At 41.6% G+C, this 24,778-nt stretch overlaps 1 protein-coding gene across 2 annotated transcripts in view; it reads left to right on the forward strand.

Moving 5' to 3' along the window:
* Positions 1-19,348, forward strand: part of PREX1 (phosphatidylinositol-3,4,5-trisphosphate dependent Rac exchange factor 1) — a 142,549-nt gene extending 123,201 nt beyond the window's left edge. For both annotated transcript variants that reach the window (XM_027697302.1, XM_027697303.1), the window contains exons 28-40: positions 430-512; positions 1,125-1,215; positions 2,902-3,030; positions 3,693-3,734; positions 5,451-5,668; positions 6,688-6,787; positions 7,413-7,556; positions 8,203-8,317; positions 8,771-8,837; positions 9,577-9,764; positions 10,404-10,506; positions 11,064-11,131; positions 12,987-19,348. In XM_027697302.1, the coding sequence (XP_027553103.1) occupies positions 430-512; positions 1,125-1,215; positions 2,902-3,030; positions 3,693-3,734; positions 5,451-5,668; positions 6,688-6,787; positions 7,413-7,556; positions 8,203-8,317; positions 8,771-8,837; positions 9,577-9,764; positions 10,404-10,506; positions 11,064-11,131; positions 12,987-13,029 (1,391 nt within the window). In that variant the 3' untranslated portion in view covers positions 13,030-19,348. The remainder of the gene's footprint in view (positions 1-429; positions 513-1,124; positions 1,216-2,901; positions 3,031-3,692; positions 3,735-5,450; positions 5,669-6,687; positions 6,788-7,412; positions 7,557-8,202; positions 8,318-8,770; positions 8,838-9,576; positions 9,765-10,403; positions 10,507-11,063; positions 11,132-12,986) is intronic.
* Positions 19,349-24,778: the final 5,430 nt, after the last annotated feature.

A 24,778-nucleotide genomic window follows, 5' to 3' on the forward strand; every position in this document is an offset into this window, starting at 1 on the left:
GTGTGCAGGGGCACATCACCTGGGCAGGGATGATGGAATCAGGTGAGCGTGTGCACAGGGCACGGGAATCCTTCTCATGCTGGACCCCTCAGAAGAGCTGATAAGTCTTTGCTGATTATAAACACTTGCATATTTAAGTTGCAAATGTGGTTTCTTCAAAACTAACAACAAGAACAGAAAGATGGAGGTTTGCCTTTTTCTAGTAAACCACAGTAAATTTGGAACGTGGGAGAGGTTTGAGGCAGGAATAAGTTTCTTTAGTTATTGGACACTTGCATTGTATGAAAATAATGAGTATTTTGCTCTAAGAGTTAGAGATAAAGCAGCAATCATTGTTCACCCACCAGTGTGAAGGTGTGCCTGTGTCATCTGTGGCCTCGTCACAGGTTATGTTTGAAAGTTAAAAGCTTTTCATCTCTCCTTTATTAGGAGATGAGCTTCCCAATGATATGAGGATTCCTTTAGACAAGCAAGACAAACTTCATGGCTGTCTGGAACACCTTTTTAACCAGGTATGTAAAGCACTATTCTTACATAGAATTGCTTTCTCTTTATCAGTTTCAGTGTAAGAAATTGGAAGTACTAAATTGTGTCACGAAATCATATTTGGAGGAGGGCAAACTATCAAGATTTTGGGGTATTGTGTAAGCAAGTATATTATAGGATGGTTTGAGGAATCACTTTTGTCCACATTCCAGTTGCCTCATGTGATTTAAGCAAGGCTGACCTGCCTTATCTAAGGCATGAGACTAAGGGGAAAAATGCTTCCATGAAAAAAAGAAAAGGTGAACAAACATCTGATGATTTGTAGGATGTAAATGGATCTCATTTGCAGATTGCAGGAGGGGTCTCCCAAGTTTGACCTGCAGATATCTTTATAGTTGTGTGACACTGGAGCATGGTTTGATATTCTCTTATCAGCATGAAGATCATCGTTGTGCAAAACGCTGTATTAAATGAGAGAGGCTCTTGAGGCCAGTTCATGGCTACAAAGTCCTACTGCTATTTGGCAGTTGTTCCAAAATACAAATAGTGTAATGGTTTGGGCATTTCCCCACAAGAGCTCTGTTCAGATTTTCTTCTGCAAGTCTTACTTACACTGATGCATAACATTCCAATTGTAGGTTGATGCAATCAATGCACTTCTAAAAGGACCAGGAATAACTAAAGCCTTTGAAGAAACCAAGCACTTTCCAATGGACCACAGTTTGCAAGGTAAAGAAATAGATTGGTTGTATTTAGGTTGATTGTAATGTGATTTCCAGGACCTAAGAGCTTACCATGGTTGCACACATGCTGTCTGACCACACAGAGTTCCTTAGCTCTGCAGTCTGCCCAGTCATGCATTATTGGCAGGTACCACTGAAATTTTCTGACCACTGAAATTTTGCATCTTTAAGAGGTTGTTTTCATGTGAATTCCTCCTGAGCACAAAGAACATAGTTTTGTTACGTGCTGCTGAATCCTCACATCTCTTTCACAAGTCTCCAAATCCCCCCTTTGATGTGAACATATCTCAAAAGGTACAAAGTAGGGATAGGTCAGATACAAGGTGAATGAGTGCTCTGATAAGCTGAGGAGGGGCTGACCACTGTAGATCTGAGGTACCAAAAGGTTCTGCCTGAGTTTGCTTAATGACTTACTCTGCTTTTCTTCAGATGGATAACTGCCAGAGTAAACTCATCCTCACATGACACTTATTTTGAAAACTGATTCCCATAGAGAGCAAACAGATGATACCGTGTTTTCCTTTTCCTCAGGGACCATGATGAGACTTCGGGTTTAGTGGTTTTGGGGCTCAGGATGTGGTTTCTTGTCTCCCTGTAATACACAGGACTTTATTTTCTGAACATTTGCTGCATTTCCTTTCCCACTTGAAATCTGAAATGTTTCCTACTACTCCTGCTGTACCCCAGGTGCTGTAGTCACACTCCAACTCCTGACAGGTTCTGGTTTTTAGTTACAGTGGCAAACTCTAGAACTAGAGAGGCATTCCTGCTTTTTTTTCCTGACTCCAGGAATAACTCATGTGAAGTTCTGTTACATGAACTCATCTCTACAAACACATTCACATTGGTGTAGAGTGTTAGTCTTTCCATGCACTGTTGGAATGAAGTGCAGAAACAACAGACACTTCCCTTATTTTATTTTACTTAAACAGAGTCTCATTTATTAAAACTAGATTAATTAGCCTGAGAGAGTCTTTTATTTAACTGAAGATTCCACTCTCATCACACTGAGGAACAGACAAGCCCTGCTTACACTCAGCTGGAATCCTGCACCACAGTGTCTGTTTAATAGCTACCACAGACACCTTTTGGTGATGGATGGACATTGGAATGCTCCCCTGTTCCTGTCTTGGAGCAGTTACTTGGCACAGTTTTTCTGTGTTTCTCTGCTTATGCATTTTATCCCCAACAATGGGCTATTTGGCTCAGCTACATAGCCAAGTCCTGGAGAGTAAATTTTCTACTCTATAATTAAATAATTAGCTTCCATCAGGTGAAAGAAAGCAGAATATTTCAGAACTTCTCATCAGTATTATGGGATGTGACAGCTGCAGCCAAACAGTTGATGTGATTCTGCACAGCCAGAGACTCGAGATCCACCTGACAACTGAAACAGGGAGGGGTTCTGTGTCTGAGGAGTGGGGCAGAGCTCCCTGCTCTCTGCAGGTCACACGGGCCCACAGTCCTGAAGGCAATGCAGGGAGACTGCTGCTCCTGGGAGTATGGGAATAGTCTTTTCCCTCTGTAGTGGTTCTATTTAAGAAACTTCTTCAATTCACAATTACTGCTGTTGATACTGTGTCTCTGCTTTCATCTGTATTTACATTATAACTCCTAAGCCACTCAGCTATGGAGCATTTCCTTAAGGGCTAACACACTCCATGTTTTCTAGAATTTAAGCAGAAGGAAGAAACCACAGTTAGGTGCCGGAATAACATTCAAGCCAGCATTCAGGAAGATCCATGGAACCTTCCAGTGCGCATCAGGAACCTTGTTGAAATCATACAGAAACATGTGGAAGGTCTGTAAATAAGGAAAAGTTTGTTATTGGCTTCAGGGAGAAAAGATCTTGGTCTAGTCAAGCCTAGCAGTAGATTTTATAATTTGATCTCAGTTTGTAATAAGGCTGTCCCGGGCTCTAGAGAGGGGCAGGCAGAGCATTCTGCTTTGCAGAGTCCTGGTGCTGTATGGTAAAATTGCACCTGTGCAGCAATTCCAGAGAGCTTCCCCCCCCCTTATTTTATTTCATCAGCCCATTCAGATTGATATCAAACTGATCCATCTCCCTGTGCTTTTTAAACCCTTTTAGAAATTGAAGAGAGAGGTGCTTGGTATATTCCAAACTGAAATGAATGCTAATCAGATGCTGCAACATCCTAACCTGTCTCAGTCTGGTTGAGCTGAAATGGGAGATGAAGCTGATGTTTGCAGCCCAGTGCAAAGCACTGGACAGAAATCACCTCCTTAGGGATTCATCTACAAGTTTAATGGAAGTTAGAGCATGTAGCCAGGAAAATTCCCTGCTTTACACCTTGGGTTTTTCAATCACAAACGTTCTGTGTGAGTGAGGACTCTCAGAGTAAAAGGACTGGGTGAGGGACTGGGGGAATGGGGACACTGTTGACCAAACACACCTGCCTTGCATTATGTTGACCACAGCGTTCCTTGTCTTCACTGTTTTAGATGGGAAGAATCAGCTGCTTTTGGCCTTGTTAAAATGCACAGGTAAGGGGGTTTCATTTGTTGCAGAACAACAACACACATGCAGAAGTCCCTAAGACAGTTTTATGTGCATTCACCTGCATACATGAGAATGTGATGTGTTGTTTCCTTAGCATTTAGGAGTTTTTGCCCCGGCATTTTATGCTGACATTTCTCCTGCTCTGCATCTAGGCCAACCTTCCCATGGATCTGATGTCTCTTCTTCAGTTTACATGATTTCAGTTCACTGGAGCCTGCTTGTGTTACCTGGCTGGTTGCTGTTGTTTCAGAACCACTATTTTTCTTTTTACTGTCTTCATTTTTTCCTTTGCACAACCCTCCTTCCCAGACAGCCTTTACTGCTTCCTGCTGTGGTGAGAACACGCAGCAAAAATGAGATGTATTGCACAATTTTCTGTGAGACCGTGGACTCTGTCATCTTTCCAAGCAGAGCGGGCGTGTGGGGAGTTAGGGTTGTCTATACTGAAATTACAGCCAGGAGCAAAGACAGGGAGCTCCTAAATACACTGGGGACATCAGAACCCTGTTACCATGCACCAACCCTTGTGCTTGCAGAGCAAGGGACAGGTCTTCCTGAGGAGCCAATGCACAGTCTTTTTGTAATTGTAGCATCTCTTTGGTGTCCGTTTGCTTGAAAATGAGGTAATAAATAACTGAAATATGCTGTCATTGTTTGACTATGCCAGACTTGATTTCTCAGATTTTTGTAGAGTGAAGATGAGAGACTTGTATGGCTTTGAGTTACCTCTCAGCTCCTGCCAGGGCTGGTCCATGAATCTGTCCAAAGCAGCCTGATGGTCAGTCTAGTGACCATAAAGGCTGTTTTTACTGATGGCAGATATAATGTGACCTGAAGTGCCTGTCTACGTGTGCCCCATCTCCTGCAGCATTTTCATGAACATCCTCTGGAAAGAAGGATGGTTACCCTTAAGCTGAGAACATGGCCCAGGGCCTGGAGTGTATTAGTCAGTCTGTTGTGTTCAGTGCTTGTAAAAATACTCCAGACATTCAAAGCCTCTGGGTGATGTCTTCAGCCTCTTTCCCTGGGGAATTCTGCCTTGCCAAGGAGAGCCTGCTGGAGGAGCTGGGGGCTCCTGGGAAGTAACTCTTCACTTATTCATGTGCCTCTTTGGTCTGCAATCCTCTTAAGTGTGACCAGGTTGCTTTGACCAGCATGTGGCTGCCTGGCAGGCACACTGGAAGCAAAGTTAACGCAGGGGAAATTCTCCCAGGAAACATAAACCAATTGGTACCATATGGATGGGCCCAGTTAATGCATTAAGCATATGGGAAGCCCACAAAATACAGATGGATAGAGGAAGATTAATCTGTAATAGACCAGGAAAGAAGTAAGGACGGAGACCTTTCAATAATTCTTTTGCCTCTGTAAACATAAAAAGAAGGGAATCAGCCCAGATATGGCTGTATCTAAGGAGTTACAGCTCTTTCTAGTCAGAAGAAGGAGCATGCAGATGGCAGAGAGAGTAATAAACAGTTTACTGGACTGGAAAATGTTGCAAGATGCCCGTATGCCAGCTGTGCTGTCCTCATCTCTCCAGCCAGGTCACACAGCAAGGAGAGGTTATCTGTTCAGTTGGTGCAAAGCTGCAGCAGAGGCCAAATGTCCTGTGCACCCACACACAAACTGCTTTGCTGGCAGTGAGATGAAAGACAAGTATACTCATGACTTCTTCATGCTTCTCTCCCCTTCCCTGGCAGATACTGAGCTACAGCTGAGACGTGATTCCATCTTCTCTCAGTCTCTCGTGGCTGCTATTTGCACCTTTTCAGAGCAGTTACTGGCCGCTCTCAACTACCGATACAACAACAACGGGGAATACGAGGAGAGCAGCAGAGATGCCAGCAGGAAGTGGCTGGAGCAGATCGCAGCCACTGGAGTTCTTCTGCACTACCAGTCTCTTCTCTCCCCCACTGTGGTAAGACGAAGAGTTGGGGCACCCTTGGGTCTGCTCGCACTTGCCTGTGTGATTCTGTGCCCCTCACAGCACAGCCAGAGCCCCTTAGTCTGGTGGCATGTTCAGACTCTCACTGCAGCCATCTCTGGGGATTCCTGCTGCTGGCAACCAAGTGCCTGTATTTCTTATCCTGCCATTTTCATCTCCTCACAAATACCGGACCCATGGTCACACCAGACCACCACAGGAACAGATCTACCTTCACATTTGGAACAACTGCTGCGTTTAGGGAGGTTTTAGGGCCCAGCTGTTGGTGACACGAGTGTCCCCTGCCATCCCCTGGCGAGGACACGCATTCCCCAAACAGGCGAGAAAGTTGGGAGGATTGCAGGAGTTGGGACAAATGGACAGTCCCTCTCTCAGGTCTGTGGTGCTGGGGTGTGAGGCACCATGTCTAAGGAGAGGAGCCACATTTGTACTGTTCATCTGCACCTGATGAGCCCATGAGCCACAGCTACAGGGGATCAGCTGCCATAACTGTAAAAATGCTGAGGAAAAAAAGGAGCATAAAAAAGACAAGTAGCTCTGACATTATAGAAAATGGATTTTTTTTTTGACTGTGAAAATACTGTAGATTGAGTGTGGGGTTTTTTATAAAATACAATCCAAGCTATTTGTGTATGTAACTGCTATTTCTTTTCATTGCATGCAGTGTATCAATATTTATTTTGCAGTAACTGATCAGCTGTTCTTCACATGTTTAGGTTATAGAGTAAAGCTTGGAGAAAGAGATCCCTTCAAACATTCAGTCCTTAAACCTCTCGACTGTGTGAATCACATCAAATGACACCTAAGCAAGGGGTGGTTAAACCTGTATCAGTATGAGTTAAGGAGCTGTTAGTAATTCCCTGGCTGGGATGGAGCTTAGGGAAAGCTCTGCACTCTGCTCTAGGTCTCCTCAACCAAAGCATGCCCATAACAACGACACCTTCCTGCCAGGTAATAACCTATTTGTGTGTGTTTCCTTGCTTTGCATGCAGAAGGAGGAGCACACCATGCTGGAAGACATCCAGGTCACTCTGGCTGAACTAGACAAAGTTGCCTTCTATTTCAAGCAGCTGGATGAAAGTCTTGTAGCAAGTGAGTGTTCTCTGTTTCTTTAAAGCTCTTTTTTGGTTGTATGTTTTATGGGTTGATATCCTCTAGGATTATGATCTAGGAGACCATGTCAGACCTGGAGAGCACCGGGCAGCTTCTCTGTTGGAGTCCCTCAGTTTGCACTGCAAACACAGAGCATAAAAAGCAGGACTGACAGGGTGGGGTGGTGGTGCCTGTTCTGTGCTGTGTAGCTGTGGCCTGTCACCTTATCAGGGTGACTTTGTACCTGGGGAGGTGTCACAGATGATGAGCAGTTCCTGACAGATGTTTGTAATTCACCACGTTCCCTGTGGTGAATCCCCAGCTCTCCAGTGTCCAGTGTCCTACCCTGCCAGCTCTCTCTTCATGTTTACTGGTTGAGACAACACGGGATTTTCATTATTAACCACGTTTATTGTATTTGCATTAAACATCAGACTAAATCACACTAATATCTTTTGAAGTGTAGTATGTCAGAGCCTGCATTCTCTCTATAAAGGCTCTCCCTTACTCATCTTATGGTGGAGATGGGAAATGTCATTAGATAATCTAACAAACTCTCTTAGCAGTGGTTTCACGATTCCCCTGCTGTGGTAAAGCAGTAAGTGTTTTATCTTTATTTCTCCAGATACTCATGTCTTCTACCACATTGAAGGAAGTCGTCAGGCCTTGAAGGTTATCTTTTATCTTGACAGCTACTACTTCTCCAAACTGCCTGCTCGGTTTCAGAATGGGGGAAGCTTGAAACTGCACACGGTGCTCTTCACAAAAGGTGTCTATAAAAAGCTTTCTTGAGAAAAATAAGCTTAACTGATGGTTCTGAAAGATTCCAAATAAAGAATGACCATGAAGCTCTTAAAAAATGCAGCTGAGACCTACAGACACATTTAAGAAGCAGGTGCTTCTATTTTAGGAAGACCTGGGGAGTACTAGATAAGGCACGGTCACGAGAACAAGATATGCCTGTTTGGGACTTTTTTATGCTTTCCTCTAATGGCCCTAGAGACACTACTGGAGTACATGGATAGTCTGATTTCGTGTGGGATCAGGAGGTGTGCCCAGGCTACAGGGAAGTGTTTTAAAAAGCAAACAGCATGACAGAATCATCTGGGCTGGAAATCGACTTGATAAGCAAATATTCCCACCAAAGTACAGTACAGGACATTTCCTTCAAGGGACCATTGATGGGGAATAGTTGCTGTTAGATAGAAGTGCTTTCTGTGAAGCTCACCTTTAGGATATCACCACTGTACTCCCATATTGGGAAAGGCACTAAATTAATGCAGTAATGGAATCAGCCTTGACATGATCAAACAGCGACACAGTCATGCACTGAGTAATGAGATGGTACAGAGATAAATAAATGAATTAAAAAAAACACTAAGAACATAGGTTTAGTAAAATGTTTTCTTTTTCAGCTCTAGAGAGTACGGAGGGGCAATCCCAACCAGCTGGCTCATCTCTGGAAGAACTCCCACAGCAAATTAATGGTATTTCACTTGAGAAAGTGCAGCAATACTACCGGAAACTCAGGTATTCTGTGCTTCTGCTTTGCCTTAAAAGACACGGAAAATTTCAGAGCACTCCTTCCTAAGGGCTTTAAAATTTAATGAAAAAGACGTTCCATTCGTGATGGAGTTTTTGTACAAATAGGATTTTTGGAGGTCCTCATTGTGTGGTAAACTTGTTAATTTTCTTCCCATAGTTAAGCTCGTTCAGGAGTGCACTGTACAGGATGAAATGCCCATCGTATTTGACCTCAGCATTTTGTGCAGAACTAAAATTATTTTTTTAAATGGAGATACAGAATATTTTTTAGTACAGAGTCTGTAAATTACTGCCATCACAATGGTTCGATGAGAAAGCAGATCCTCAAGTACAAGATTTTTAGCATAGCTTGCTCAACTGTTTTATACAAGATAATACACACATATGTGCTTGAACTGGGACAACCAACTAATCTAGTCCTTGCTGGCCTTTTTGCAGGACATTTTACCTAGAGAGGTCAAACCTGCCCACTGATTCCAATACTACTGCAGTGAAGATTGACCAGGTATTGTTGCTGTGTTTATCTCTGCAATAAATTCTCTCACAGAAGTGTTATTTCAACGTCTCTGAAATCCCAGCTGTGGGATACCCGTATGGCAGATCTGTACAAACCCAAGCAGCATTTTAAAATGTTCCCTACCCTAGAGGGGTGAATTTCTCTGGAGCTTGGCTGCAGTTCTTCTGTTGAGAGGAAAATGTGCAGAACCAGCTTAGACACAGCCCCCCCCTAACTTGGCACTGAGGAGGCTCTGGGTGACCCTGCCTGCCCCTTCCCAACACGGTGGCTGAGGCCAGACAGAACAGGCTCATTTTCCTGTCCCACAGATGCATGAAAATGAACAAGTGTTCCATTTGCAAGTTACACTTTGTTCACAGTTAAACCAGCAGGAAAATGGTGCTGCCCAGCATCTCATGTACAGGCACTCTGTCTAACAGGGCAGGGCACATCTGTGGATATCTGCAGGTAAGGCATGAAAATGCTGCTGCAGGGAACACAAAGCCAGAGACCACCCTTGCAATTGCTTTGGAGAGGATGTATGTGATTTGTGGGAACTGCAAAGAATTGCCCCAAGCCTAAGTAATTGTATTTTGCCACTTCCAAAGTTCATGTATATTCTGATTAGTTGTTCCTGTGTGGGAGTTACTCTCATGTAGAATATTGTGCTTAGATATAGGATAAAGGCTTGTAAATATAAGTGAAGGTGTAAATATGCCACTGACTGTGTTCGTATTGCTTTGTTCAGCTCATCCGCCCTATCAATGCAATGGATGAGCTTTGCAGGCTGATGAAGTCTTTCATCACCACCAAACCAGTGCAGTCAGGATGTTCCAGCAGTCCCACATCAGGAGCTGCCTTGCTGCCTGTGTCCTCTGAGCTCTGTTACCGCCTGGGAGCCTGTCAGATCACCATGTGTGGCACTGGCATGCAGAGGTGAGGGTTAAACCTGGGTGCTACTGCTGTGGTGAGAACTTCTGTCCTTCCCAGAGATTTGATTCCATTCAAAGCAAAATAAGGTAAATTTTAAGGGAGTGTCATGAGGACCTAAATATACTAACATCTTTACTTCGGGGTAGGTTGTGACTTTTAATACTTTGTTAATAATTAGTATTGACACACAAAAGTTTTTGTGTTTGAGTGCAACAACCAATGCAACTGAGTGATCTGAGAGGACAAAACTTGCTGTCTCCAGTCACATACTGAACATGTAGGAAGTTGCTCAAAAATAGTTTTAGAATCTTGGTGTTGTGCACACGTTGATTTTTAAACACACTGTTCTTCCAGTGTCTCAGAAGTGAAGATTCATTTGTGAATCCCTTTAAATGAATCAATACAGAAGAGCAGTGACACACAGCCTTGTAGTAATGATGCTGAGACACAAACAGTTGCAGTATCTAAGTGTAGCAAGACTGGAAATGTAGGACTGAGGTAATTTAATAGTTTTGTAGGTAAAAAAATCCCAGCAAGTGAAGATAAGTAAACAGCTAACAGAGCAGGTAAGTGTCCTGTACATCCATATTTATATTTTTTCAAACTGATCTGTGATCTCCTGTCTCATGTTCCCTGGCTCAGGAGTACCCTGAGTGTGTCCCTGGAACAAGCTGCCATCCTGGCCCGCAGCCACGGCCTCCTGCCCAAGTGCATCATGCAGGCTACAGACATCATGAGGAAGCAAGTGAGTATTTGGCTGTGGCTGCTGCACCCACCGTCTTCATCCCAGGGACACTGTGGCACAAACACCAGGTTATTTTGGTGGGCACTGTGTTTTGTGCACTACAAACCCACATTGCCAAACTTATGAATTTATAACCTTACTAATGTCTGAATAGTTACACCTGTGTTTGACAGGAACAAATGAACATTTGCATGCATAGCCATTACAGCAATTAAAATCTATGCCTCAGTGTGCATTATTTAAAGTGTATGCCTTGATGGATAGACTGTGCAGCATACTTAAGACAATTTCAGTACAGAAAAAACCAAGTCTCAACTACAGTGTTAAATAGTAGATATTCCCTAGTGCTGGACAGCAGTGCTTGTAAAATGCTTTGGGACTAGTTCCATCCTGTAAGTAAACATGGATGACTAATGTATCCACCCAATGGATTCCAAATCTTCTAGAAGTAGTTAATGGATTCTCAAATGGGAACCATACTCCCATTACAATATTTTCCCCTAAGGATCATCAGCTCTATCAATACTGTTAGTACCATAAATTCTCTGTTTCCGTAGGGACCAAGGGTTGAAATCTCTGCCAAGAATCTGAAGGTGATGGACCAAATGCCACAGTGTGCACCTCGGTAGGTTATTATGTATTATGCATTTTCTCTGAACGCTGGTTTTATGTTTCTGGAACAACTGTGGAGTTCCTGTTATAACCAGAGATGATCTTAGTAGCAATACTGGAGGAAAAAAAAAAGAAGAATCCTGTCCTTCTTTCTCCCTGTACTAAACTAAGTGCACTGTAGATTAATCAGCTTTGCTGCTTGCAGTTTGTAGATCATCAACTTCAAAGAGCTTCTGCATTTTCTGAATCAAACATAGCTGATCTTTTTTGGACTGTTGCTGTGAATTGGCAAAGCTAGGGATTGACAGCCACGGGTGGAATGCTTGGAAAGAAAAACTCCTGAACAGCAAGTCTGAGTGCAGATATTGCAGAGATAATCCATAAGCTGATACCATTGTGTGCTTACAAAAGTTCTGGCAGAGCAGGTTTGAGAGCAAGTGCTGCCAGTCAGAGGAACCCCACAGTAATGCAACCCTAAGGAGGGTCCATTGCACAGGCTCTATATGGGTTTGTCTAGAAGGCAGCTTTGAAAAGCTCTGTAAATTTGTGAATCCCACTGCACCTAAAGGGAGCTCGAGATGTTCCCCTCTCTCTACAGGAAAAGAATACCTTTATTTTTAAGAAAAGTAGCTCTGATCAATTTTTTCCAATTTCATCTCTCAGCAACGAGAAAAGAATGTTCTTTAATAAACCATAACAATGCATTTTCTCTCAATGGCAGTAACAAATCATCATGGTTTAGATGACAATATATACAGAATCCATCTGCACAAATATTGAGAGAACTTCTGATTTTGTTCATTAATGGCATTGTTTACATGAAGGCAAACCAGTAACTGCTATTTCAAAATGGAATAAAACGATGGTGTTGGCTCCTGGACCATGGTCCCAGTGCCATCCATCAGATTTTGGCAGGGAGGTTATTTTGCCTTATTAACAGCTGTATGTTACTTTGGTTCCATTTTTATGACCATAACAGCATGTTACATTCAAAAAGAAATAGCTTTACAAACAAATCAGAAGATGACTTGTTTGTGTTGAGTGTGTTCTTTTGAATACACTCCAAATCACAATGATAAATTCCAGGACTATTTATTCGGGTTATTTCAGGGCAATAAAGCTCAGATATGTGTGTTCCTACTGGGTTCCATCATCATGATGGGAAATAAAACTGAGTGCTACGTTAAAAGGAGATCTGGGGAATTAATATTAACTCTCAGGATTATATTACCTAACACCGAGGTTTGTCAGACTCTCTAATAGGAGTCTTGAAAGAGAAGTTATAAAAGATTATAAAAGACTTGATTTTATTCAGATGAAAAGAAAACAGCCAAGAAAAGCTACCACAAAGTCATACATGAATGACAAGTCAACATGTGCTTAGGTTTAAGCACTGCTCTGAATTTGCTAATCTTGTGACTCAAAAAATTTCTCAGAAAATACAATTATTAATTTTAAAGTTTGTTCAACCATGTCAACAAGCAAATATGTTCTTTTGTGTGCTTGGTATTCCAATTGGGAGGGAGCAGGGGGAAACTTTTTTGTTCAGGTAAAATGCTGAACTGGGTTTAAAAACCAAAGGAAATAGAATAAGAGAGAAGAGACTGTTGAAGACCCAAAATTAAAAGGGAGTGATGGAAAGTCTCAAACAATGTTCTAAACAATGATTATAAATGCTTCAGTTAACAAATCACTAGTGGCACTTCTAAATTTGCAATGATTAAGATTAAAAATAATGATATTCTTGATATGGCATTACCTCTAAAAATTGCAGAATGACAAAGGAGCTGCTGACTCCCATATACATGGCAGTAACTTTGTTATTATCCTTGTGATCTTTAATTCCCTCCTCTTCATCTGCCCCAAAGGCTCTATAGGTTGTGCCAGCCACCTACAGACGGGGATTTATAGAAGTGGGAGCCACTCGTGGCAGCACCAGGGGAGCAGCCCTGCCCAGGGACCCACCAGCTGCCCCTGCTGGTGCTGCTCTGGCTGGGGGAGATGGACCTGCTGCCCCAGGCCCCAGGAACCTGCCTTTGAGCTCCTGCAGCATGTGCAGGATTCTTGTTTCTTTGACTTCTTGAAGAAATTCTTGGAACAAACCCCACAGGGCGAGGATGGACACTGCTGTTTGCCAGGTGCCTGGAAAAGTGACCATTGTTCTTCAAGGAAGTGCAGTTTTACTGCTGACTTGTTTGTGCTGCCACCTGAAGGATTTCGGGTTCTGGATTGGTTCAGGAGGTGCTGGGGGACACGTTTCTCTCTCCCTGTGCTGCCCTGGCAGCCCTGGGACTGCCAGCAGGATTTTGGTCGACATCCTCGTGCAGTGGCTTCAGAAACACCAGTTTTTCATGAACTGACCTGCACTTTTGAACAAAGAATAGCACAGTCTATGGTTTATTCAAATATGAACATAAAGAATTTCTTCTGGAGTCATTTTCCACTTCAGCCCAGTGAGAGCCAATCTCTCTATGCTGCAGAGTATACATTCCATAATACTTCTTACCATTACTTCATTTTACTTACTGTAGCTTCCAGGTTTTTGATTAACTTTTTACTAATCCCCTATGATTATATACTCTGGAATACAGTGCTAGTGAAGAGGAGAGATTGGGAGTGAAGGATTTTAAAGGAATCTTTACAAAGGAAAAAATACAGTCTTATAATCTGATTATTTGAACAGATGTAGTTTTTAAAACAGGTCAGAAGAACTATACTTATTTATGTGGAGTGGAATAATATGTGTTTTCGATCATGTTATTATATATACAAGATTTAAATAAAAATTATATTGTTTAAAATGGGACCAATATGCTGGCAGTTACACAGCTACTCCCAGTTTACTGAAAAAAATCTACATTATTTAAAATCTTTCAATATTTAAGTAGTCTTTAATACAGTTATTAAAATGTATTAGGGATGCTTTTAAGTTAAAAGAAAAAAGGAATCCTGTAAATAATGTACTTTATTTTTTCTCATTTGAAAAGTTGTTCTCCATTCTGTCAGTATTACCCTAAGCACAGTAATTTTTTCCAAATTACTGGCTGAAACTAATCAAAACATGTCAGCAGTCTCAGGATAGAAATAATGTTCCTTTGGAGTGAGTGCCTTAACATGACCACCCCTCCCTACCACAGCAGGTGTACAGGAAGCTCCCCATTGCTCCGATTCTCTGCAGCCTCCTTTGAACCAGCTCCCAGCCAGGAGATGCAGGAGTGCTTTGCAATCATGTATATTCTAGAAAATAAAGGCTTGGGGGGGTTATTTTTGATGTTGTTTGGTTTTTAGTTGACTTCATTTTGTTTTAATAACATCCAAACCAACTCAAAACCTAAAATTAGACTTTTTCATTTGGACGTGAAGGCCTCTTAAGTTTTTTCAATCCTCTCTTCAACACAAAATGGCTTCTGACAATTTGGGGGATGCAGATTGTTTTGAACCTTGTTCCTTAATTTTTAAATATTTTTTTTCTTTTCACTCACGGACTGAAATAATTTTGGGCAAGGAACATGTTTTGTTTTGATCTCTTACTTTTAACTGTTTCCTCTGACCTACAGCAGCCTCTTTAGATCCTGGTGCTAATAACACAAAGGTCATGGGCTCCATCCCAGTTATGGGCCATTCACTTAGGAGCTGGACTCAGTGATCCTTGTGGGTCCCTTCCAACCCAGAATATTCTGTGAAATATTCAGCTCTAACCTGTTGTAGGGAACTAGGACAGCCCATGGATTGCCAGCTGTGGAATCCAGGGGTTTGGTGCTGGGTGTCCATTCTGGATTGCAGCCAGATGAGCAGATCACTATTTCAATGCACTTTTTTGTTAATTTTGGGAGAGTTACTCTTGCCATTTGCTATTTGAAGAAGAAATGGATGTTTCTTCACTGAATCCTCAACTTAAAATGTACTTAGTGTTATAAGAACTGTAGGAACACCCAAAAGTGAGAAGGAACACGTGGGCCAAGCACTGGCTGTGTCTCCCCCAGCTCAGCTCCATGGAATGGCCTGGGCAGGATCGTGGCCCACGTCTGCAGCCACTGCCAAGACAAGAGATGCAGAGAAGGGTATCTAAGGGCATTTACACTGTGCACTGTTTTACACTGAAATGTATATGTAATTCTCACTGAAAACGTGATAGAAGTTTTTATTATTAAAAGCTGGTTTATATTATAAGGAAAGAAGGTATGATCTTATTTTCTGTTATACCCTTCAGTTTCTTAGCTCTAAGTTCCATAGAGCAGTTTAAGCTCTGCTACTTGTATGGAATGGTGAGGAGCCTGAAGTTTAAACAGTAAGGGGAGAGCTGGGTTTGATATCAGCTCAAACTGGCAGCGTAGGGGTGAACTCTTCCTGTTTGTGCAGCCCCCTACAGCTGTGGTTTCACTGCAGATTTCCTGTGAGGGCAGAAAAGAAAACCTGTTTTGATGCTGCAAAACTGTGGGGTTTGAATCCAGTGCTGGAAAAGAACAGATTCAGGTGGATAAAAAAAGAGGGCAATGCACAACCCAACCCGCAAGCAAGGAGAGATTAGGTCTGTGGAATTTCCAGGGCTAAAAGCAAAGTCAAGAGTCAGGCCTGGCACAACTGAGCAAGTACAGATTTCGTAGATTTGGAGCATCTGATACGGTGGATGTGTGGAAAATGTGGAAAACAGTCAAGATGGAGAACATGGGAATTAGCAGCATGATGATGTGCGTAAGCAGCTGGCTAAAGGAAAAAAGACAATGCTGAAAAGAAAGTGGAGTTGGGTGGCAGCTGCAAGTGGAATTTCTTATGTATATGTCTTGTAACTGAATTTGCTTAACCACTGCATTTGCATTGACCACTGAAGCACAGATCTGAGCAGGCTGGGGTTGATGCTGAGTTGGGAGACACCACTCTAGCAAAGGATCCCAGTACACACACAAAAACCCCTGTAAGACTTTGAACACTGAAGGGGATGAAATGAGTGGGATTAAATTTTGCAGTACAAATATTAGCTCATGCACTCAAAGATTGAACAAAATGTCTTGCTGTATTTCCTGTTAATTGATAGTAAAAGGACCTTGGTCCTAGAGTTTGTCACAAGATAATGCAGAGGCAACTTGATAGAATCTTGAAAGCTCAGCCTGCACTAGGAGACAAATGGCCAGCTGGGATGGTGAGGTATTCACACACTGGCCCTGTGCTGAGGCCAAATAATTAATTAATTATGTGAAAATGGGTAGCTGGGTGTTGAGGAAAAGAGGAATCTTTATAAGAAAAAGATAATGAGAAAGGTAAAGACAGTTCAGCATAAACATAAATACAGCCTGAAGAAAAAAAAAGAGGTACCAGGGATCAGGGATAAATATTGGCTGAAAATTCTTCTGGACCTGAGAAAAGTTTTTCTCCAGTCAGGCTCTGTCAAAAAAGTGACCTCAGTGAAGGCTGAGGTGGTGCCTGGCTGAGAGGGACATGACCCAGCCCAGCCCTGCAGAAGCTGCTCTGGCTGTGAGAGGGGAGCTGGGTGAATAGTCCTGCTTTTCTCCTGGCCTTTGCCAAGGTGCAAACTGCTTTTCAAACCCAGGCCTTGGCCACCTGCCAGCATTAGGCATTTTCCTGTTCCACTCTTCATTTGCAGACTGAAATACTGGGATTTTTAGATGAAAAACCACAGCTTTAGACAAATACACATCTCGTTTCCATCTGGAATAAAAAACATTGAAAAGTCCACCTGAACTTTGGCAAATTCTTTTTCCTCTGTCATATTTCTTATCAGCAAATACTGTTAATTAGGGAATATTTTGAGCACTGATTGTTTCATGGTTCTAAAGTGATTTGAAGATTTAAAACACTAAGGCCTAATAATTGGGAATTTCAATGTAAAAAACATCTGAAACAGTCCTACTTCCCTGACAGTTCATATGTGTATTATTTCATCTGTCCTAACACTTGTCATTATAAATGTCTGGCATAGTTTCTAAACACCTGGTCATTGTTAATGGGTAAAATGGCAAAAACTTCAACAAACAGCTCATGAAATCAGCTTATTCACAAAAGCACACAGCCTTACTGATAAGATAGCATTGGTTAATCAAATTACCCAATACAGTTTGTATCCAAGACTAGTGTTTATGTAGCACCAGTGTTAAAATATGAAGTTCAGATTTGCCATTCAGACAAGTAGCTGTTCATCTGCACAAGGGAAGAAAAGCTTTCAAACAGCAAAAGGTATTTTTCCCACCCTGTAGCATGAGAGCCATGGCTTTGATTAGCACAAGAAACCACTGCCATACCATTGAGTTCTGAGCCTTCTGCTCCTTCCTAGGCACAAGTCCTTCCTGTTTCCCCTTAGGTAACACAGTACATACAGTGCTGATGGGGCTGTCACAGCATCACTGCACCTCATCACCAAAGGACACTTTCTTTAATATAAACTGAACAAATTCTCGTGTCCTTACATTAATTTCTGTGTTCAGCCTCAGCAGGCTCCACTGGTTACACTGAGTAATTCACATTTCCTTTCTACAGCAGTCTGGGGAGGGAACGGGGAACTATTTGTGTGCACTGGTACTGTGAAGATTCAAAGGAGAAAAATTGTTAACTGCTTTGAAAACTGATGGTGCTTTACTTGTATAATGTAGTTTTAATGACTTGAAAAAACCAGGAAACTAGAAAAAAGGATAAATATCACAATGACACATAAAAAATTCTGCTTTTATTTCCCATAAATAAATTAATTGAGAGTAGTTGGTATAAGAAAAGGGAACTGAGTGTATTTTTTATGTACTTCCTCTTCCTTGTTTCAACATTCAGAAGTACTGTGCACTACTACCATCAAGGAACCTAGTAAAACATCTCTGTTTTCATTAGGGAAAAAGATTAAACTCATATTTGTGTGTAAAGTTTCTCTAGAGTACCTTAACTTCAGCAGTTTCTACTTGATTTGAAGAGTATCAGAATTCAGCACATAAGTAAACTTCAGGTGAATAATATTTTAAAACTGTGGTCCTGGCAAGAGGTTATTCAATTGTGATTGAAGAGTAGCACCTTTCACTTGGTTGAAGAATATCACCCAGTTTGCCATTGTTAATTGAGAATATTGTTAACATCCTTTTAATTGTCAACCTTTTTACCCTGAGAATCAGGCTCTTGCCCACTCTTGAAATCAAGTGTACCAGAAGAAAGATTTGTTGGTTACCTGGATCCTAATCAGCTGAAGGGGTTTCACCTTTGTGTTCTGAAGCCCACACTGGCATCAGTGGTGAATTAAAGAGAAAGGACCTGATTATTTTAGAACAAAAGGCTCGATTTTCGTAGTTAAGCTTTCACAGATGTTTCCAGATGAGCCAAGAGCACAAGATGAAAACCCCTGCGCTGATACAACACCACAGGACAAATAACTCCTTGAAGAGGACATGCTTTTTGAAAGGCCTTTATTTTTACCTTGTGTACAAAGGGTAGGAATGGCCACAGGAGTCTGACCGTAAGTTAGGCCAAATCTAAAAGGCTTTTGAAAGTTAATCAGTCATCAGCTAGAGGAGCTCAAGTAAGATTGAGCTCAAGTATCATCATCACTGCATTTGCACCCAATATCAGTGACCTTGTCTGGGCTGGGGGCACAATTCTGAAATGACACAACTTGGAGGGTATGTTTTTGCATGAAACAGAACTTGTCATGGTTTTGGGAAAATGTTCCAGAGATTATATTTTTATATCAGTTCATGGGATTGGCATTTTCAAATGTTTTGTAAAAGGAAAAACATGTAGATAATATTTTAGAGGGTTTTCCCATTTAAGTTTGAGGGATTCTGCTGTACTAGTAGTGTTATATTTTTCATCATGTTTCTATAGTTTTAACTAAGTACGTGTATCCTGCATAAAGATAAAAGTCTTATTGTAATTTTTCAAATTCTTGTATCGTCTAATCCCTGCTGTCATTTTATCATTCCTGCTCTGTGTGTGTTTGGTTTGCTGAATGCTTGTGTCTGTCAGAGCTGAAAACAAGCCATTCCACAAACACTGCCCAGACTGGCAGAACAATAAGCCCTCTATCAAATGGGATTCAGAGCACTCCTCCTGCGTTTGGAAGGTTGAAAGGTATCTGCACAGGATGCATTTCTGTGGGGCTGTTGAGAATACTTGGCCTATTGCTTTAAGCAGAACCTTTTGAAGTTCAAGAAGACTGAGAAAATAAAAAGTACTTGGTGGTCAAATCCTTTTTCGTTTTGTGGGATAAGGGACAATTAAAATAGCTCTTTACTTCCCTGAACAACCTGCATCCTGTCTTTTTTGAGCCTGAATTAAAGAACTAAATCTCTTTCCCCTCTTCTGCAAAAGGACACAAACTGGACCCAGAAACATGCACTGTTGCCTTTGATTCCCCCAGCTGTGGATCTAAAATTTCCTGGTGCTTTATCCCAAAGTCTAGTGATTGCCTGACAGCATTCAGAGTCAGTACAAAATAATACTTTCTCTGTGGAGCAAAAAGAAAAAAGATTACATTTTTCCTAGTTTTCCCTCATAATTTAAATAATTCCTTGTTGAAACTGTAGTTCTGTTGATTTTTCAACCATGCAAGCTGTGTCCAGTTCTGCCTGAGATTAAGATGGATTCTCTGAGGAGCAAAAAGATGAGAAAAGTGAAACCGTAAGGGTAAAAAAGTATAGGTTGAATGGGAAATGTTGCTGAAAGTATCATCAATAAAATGACAGTAGCACTCCGTTCGGTGGAGTCCTGATCACTCAGGGCTTACAAGGCACATGACTTGAGTGAGCAAAATTAAATGACTGAATTAGCTGCAGGAACAAGGGGTGATATTAGTCAGGAATGGTACATGATGGTTATAATAATCTCACTGGGGCTTAAGATCTACTATCAGAAAAATTACCGAGATATTCATGTAATTTTTCTTAATGTATCCTGTAGGACCAGTCAGCCTTTGAGTTGAACTCTTTAGAGTTACATATCAAAAAGGTAATTCTTTACCAAAGGAATTTACCATCCAAAAGTTTGTCCCATTTTTGGAGGGTGTTGATATTCCCCCAGTTCCTAAGGAGGGATACTAACAGGTACAGAGAGGCTGGACAGAAACCCCCCCAAAACCAGCCCTACAGCTGTCGGGCTCTGCGGTCCCAGACCAAATCCTGCACAGGTTGCTCAGCCTCTCTGTCCATCTCCAGCCCGGACTGGAAAGGAAGTGATGCCTAAAGAAAATTCAGGGAGAAAAAAACTCCGAGGCAAATTAGTTTTAGAGGTGAGACAAGGAAAGGATTTTAATTTGTGCCTCGGCATAAAGATTACATGGCACGTGCGTAACCCCGTGTACAGTTGGTACAATTTTTAATATTGTCTGTCCAAGCTTAGGTTTTGTCCACCCACTGGCTTTTGCCCTGGACCACCCTCAGTCACACCCCTTGGGAATTGGGGCTGGGGGCTTTTCGAGACCACCTCTTCCTCATCTTCATCATCTTCATCTTCTTTGGGGTGCAGGGGGCACACGTTCACCCAGTTCTTGACTGTACTCTTGCAGTTTAGGCCAAGGTACAAGTGTTCTCTAAACAAAATGGGCCTACTTTGACAAGAGACTAAACATTTTCTAATGGAATTCAGGGGATATTGATATGGGGTAGTAGGACTTGAGGAATGTATAAACTACTGTGCTAAAGGGTGAGGGATACAGCTACTTCTAAAATCTACTTCTACTATATAACTACTTATAAAGCTTATAAAAATTAGAAAAATCGGGAAACCAGATGGACCTTAAGGCATCAGAAGCAATAAACCTCGGGATTCCTACACTTCTAAACTCACCGACGCTGCTCCCTGTGCTGTCGCGGTGTGTCCCGGGAAAGCTTTGTTTCCCTCGGGACACTTCCCTGGGCTCACTCTGCTCTCACAGCACTGGCAGGCAAAGCCCGGCTGCTGCGAGGGGCAGAGGGACCACGACTCCTCCTGGAGAAGCCGAACTGCTGCTGGAAGAGCTGCTTTCTCTGAGCAGCCAAAGCTCCCTCGGAACTCCTGAACGGTCCCTTCTGGCCATCGTGAATCCCCGTTTGAGAAATGCTCCTCCTTGCCAAAAGAATGACTGGTTTTGTAAAATGTCAATTAATGCCCTGCAGAGTCTGCAAAAAAAAAAAAGGTCTGTTTTTAATGAATTAGGATTACAATTAGTGATTAATGTTTGAACTAAGTGATTATTTTCTTGATCCTGCTTAAAATTAAATTTGGTTATAAGCACTTTGAAGGCAATGTGCAAATCATCATTATTATGTAATCAGCTTTAGATTACTTACATTATTACTTACATGACTGACATACTTTCATCTTGAGATAATTAAAAATAATTAGTAAGGCTTTATCACAGTTTTAATGTGCAAAAATCAAATTCATATTATTAGAGATGCTTCAATACTTGCTTTTTGGATGAAATTTATCTATAAATTATTGCGTGAAAGTTAATGAAGCTGTCACATGAGTGCAGTGCTTGCAGAGAGTCATTTGGCAAGGATGCATCATTCATCTCTGATCCCATGTGAACTCAGCTCTATTTTATTTTTCAGGGGGTTCAATATCGTTTTCTGAAAAAAGAAGCAATTTTATAGCTGGTACAACACACAGTGTGTCTTCTTTCAAGAAATAACAAACCTGGGGCCTTATTTCTATTGCCTCCTCTGGTGTAAATCACATGTAGGTTCCATGAATTCAGTGGAATCACAGTGCAATAGGTTGCAAACCAGCAACAACCAACAGGTTTGAGCATATAACTCAAACCCAACAAAAGTCTTCAACTTTTTAAACAGTGTGGACCACACATTCACCTCATTCTTGCCTGTCAATAGATTATTTCACAAATTATTGTGCATTCTCTTACTAATAACAGTTCAACTGTCTAAAAGACTTTGCTATAATAGGAAGACAACTTATGTGCACAGGTGAAGTATTTTTACCTTTTAAAGCAATCTAACTTTAAAAGTCAGTTTAGTTGTCTTTCCAAGCAGTTTGACAGAGGAGTCAGTATAATTCCATTAGCCAGAAGTGCTTTATGGACCACTTTTAATAATATTTCTCATTTGAAAATTACATTGGGGTTTAGAGATGAAGTCTAGACTGTGGCTGTGGTTCACTTATTTTTATAGAGAGGAGATAATTACAAAATTACAGAACCGAAGTTTGCCAACTGTTCAGGATCTTTGGGGTTTTCACACCTCTTCTTGTAACAAACAATCATTATTTACCAACATATCCCCTAACTTTAGCCTTAGCCAGTGCCTCAGCTGGTCACCACAGGGCTGCATTTACTGGTGATGGGGAATTTCATCTTCCCTTCCACACCCTCCTGCCCACACTCCCCGGTGCTGCTGTGACACGTGCCTTGGACATTGCTGCAGTGGAATAAACATTATCCATCCTTGCTAACTGAGGATATTATCTATATCACCAGACACGGGAGGGCCTCCCAGCTCCTGCTCTGAGGGACTGCCAGCTCTGGGGTGAAATCGAGCACCCTCTGTATCTGCTTCTCCTCTGGCTGCAGTTTGGCTAACTTTGGTAATATTGAAATGTATTTATATCCATGGCATCCCTATAAAGTAGGAAGCACTATTTCCCCACTGTACTGATGGGAAATGAGAACAAGATCTAATTCTAACTGAAATGGCTGCATTAAAATTGTGGAGTGACAAGAAACAAACTGTAGTTTTCACATAGGTGGGTGTGATCACATCTGTCTTGGGATCTGCCAGGATTTGTTCACCAATGATCTGATAAATGGGGTAAATAGTCTTGTGGAAAAAAAAATTCAAATTATGAATGCCATTTAGGATAACTAAATCCAAAGGCAATTGAAAAGAGCTTCAGAAGAATGTTGCAGTAATGAGTGGCTGAAGTGATTTAATGGCGACTAAAATGCAACATCAGCAACTGCAGAGTATTGGTTGCACAAAAGAAATTATTAGGCACTGGAGGTACAAAGTCAGGATTTAAATTGGATACCCAAGCTCTGGAAAAATCTTTCAGTTTTCATGGACCATTCCCTGGAACCTTTAGTTCAGCATTCTGTGGCAATCAAAAAGAAACTAGAAGGACAGAATTTTTGGGAAAGGAAAAGGAACCGTAGCTGAAAACCTTATTAATTCCATGGTGTCTTAAACACTATGAGAACTGTTATTGGTTTAGGTGCCCAAACACCTTTGAACCACCTTGAGACTCTGCACACAAGCAATATGCCCTGTGTCATACAAGGTTTTTTGCAGCACAGAAATAACTTTGTTTCATGGGAACATGAGCGTCCTCTGACCTCTGAACCATCCGTGCTTCAAATTCAGAGGCTCTTCCTCCTGACCTTCCTCTCTGGATACACCCCAGAAAAGTTCCCGATGAGAAGTTCTGGGTTTCTCTCTTCATCAAATGAGTTTCCTTTAGTTTGGGTTTTCATATCCATTAAAAAATATCAAAAATACTGTTTAGAATTTGCCTTAATAGTTAAGATCAGACTCATCAGAGTCTGGTTTCACAGTGATGAAAAAAAACCTGTAAGATACCACATATTTCAAGCTTAATTCCTCATTACTACTTAAGTTTTATTCATGGATACTCATAAAATTGGAAAATACATTAAATCTCATGGAAATATCTGTATAAGCAGCAGTAAGTAAAACCCCTGCTGGTTTCAACAGTCTTTTTCAGACATAAAATCAGGCAGGGGGAAAGACTTTATGACAAGTAGCCACGGCTTACAAAACTAAGTCCCACTTAGCATGTCTCTTTTTGATAAAGGCTCTAGGAAACTTCCCAATTTCCAATTAGCAGTGGAATTAAAGCTACAATTTCAGCATACCTCTGCATTAACAATCTGTAGCAAGGAGCTGTGCATTTGCTGGCTGGCAAAAAGCCTCATCCCTTTTTTGCATGTGGAGAAATTAAATATACAGAAGGTAAATGACCATGTCAAGATAGCAAAGGACAGAATAAGAGTCATCTTTTCTTCAGACTGAAACTTTTTCTGTTGGGCCAAGCTACCTTGCTTATGGAAGCTTCCAGGAATTTGCTGGTGATCAGCAGACAGTCCATGCAGGCTTTTTTCCCTCCCAGAACAACCAAATACTGGGTAACCATTAAGGTTGTGTTTTATCACAGTTGAAAACATACTTCTGGATTCATGACTAAGAAACTCATGAAAGGACACGTGCCCTCTTCCAAATTAATGCTGTGTTACATGTCAATCTGAAATTTGTATTGTCGGATTCTGAAAAATGGCTGCAGAATTAAAACTAAAAAAAACCCCAAACCTGTTAAGCAAAGGAATTTCCAGCACCTCTTTACAGTTATGCTGCCTGTCTGTACAGCTGGAAGGAGAGTGCATTAAGAACAGTAGCCCAGGTTTGCAATGCTGCCTGGAGTGGTTGGATCACAAGAGAGAAAAGAAGTAAATATTCAGTTTGCTCCACTGGGATAAATTGGCTGGTTTTTGTCAGCAAGATGTTTCAAACTCCATACGGCTACACACACACACACACAAAATAATGAGCTTTCCAAAACAGAGACATGGAGAACTCAGCTCTTCTGTGCAGAAAGATTCATCAGAGCCTGTGGTGAGGATGCAGGTCAGTTCTTTTAACAGCCCCAAACTGCTCCTCCCTGGGATGTTCGTTACTGCAGCTGAATGACACTCAAACAGATGGGAAATTGCTTCTTGCCTCTG

The sequence above is a fragment of the Neopelma chrysocephalum genome, unplaced genomic scaffold, assembly GCF_003984885.1.
Source record: "Neopelma chrysocephalum unplaced genomic scaffold, ASM398488v2 Primary Assembly neopelma1_119, whole genome shotgun sequence".
NCBI lineage: Eukaryota > Metazoa > Chordata > Aves > Passeriformes > Pipridae > Neopelma > Neopelma chrysocephalum.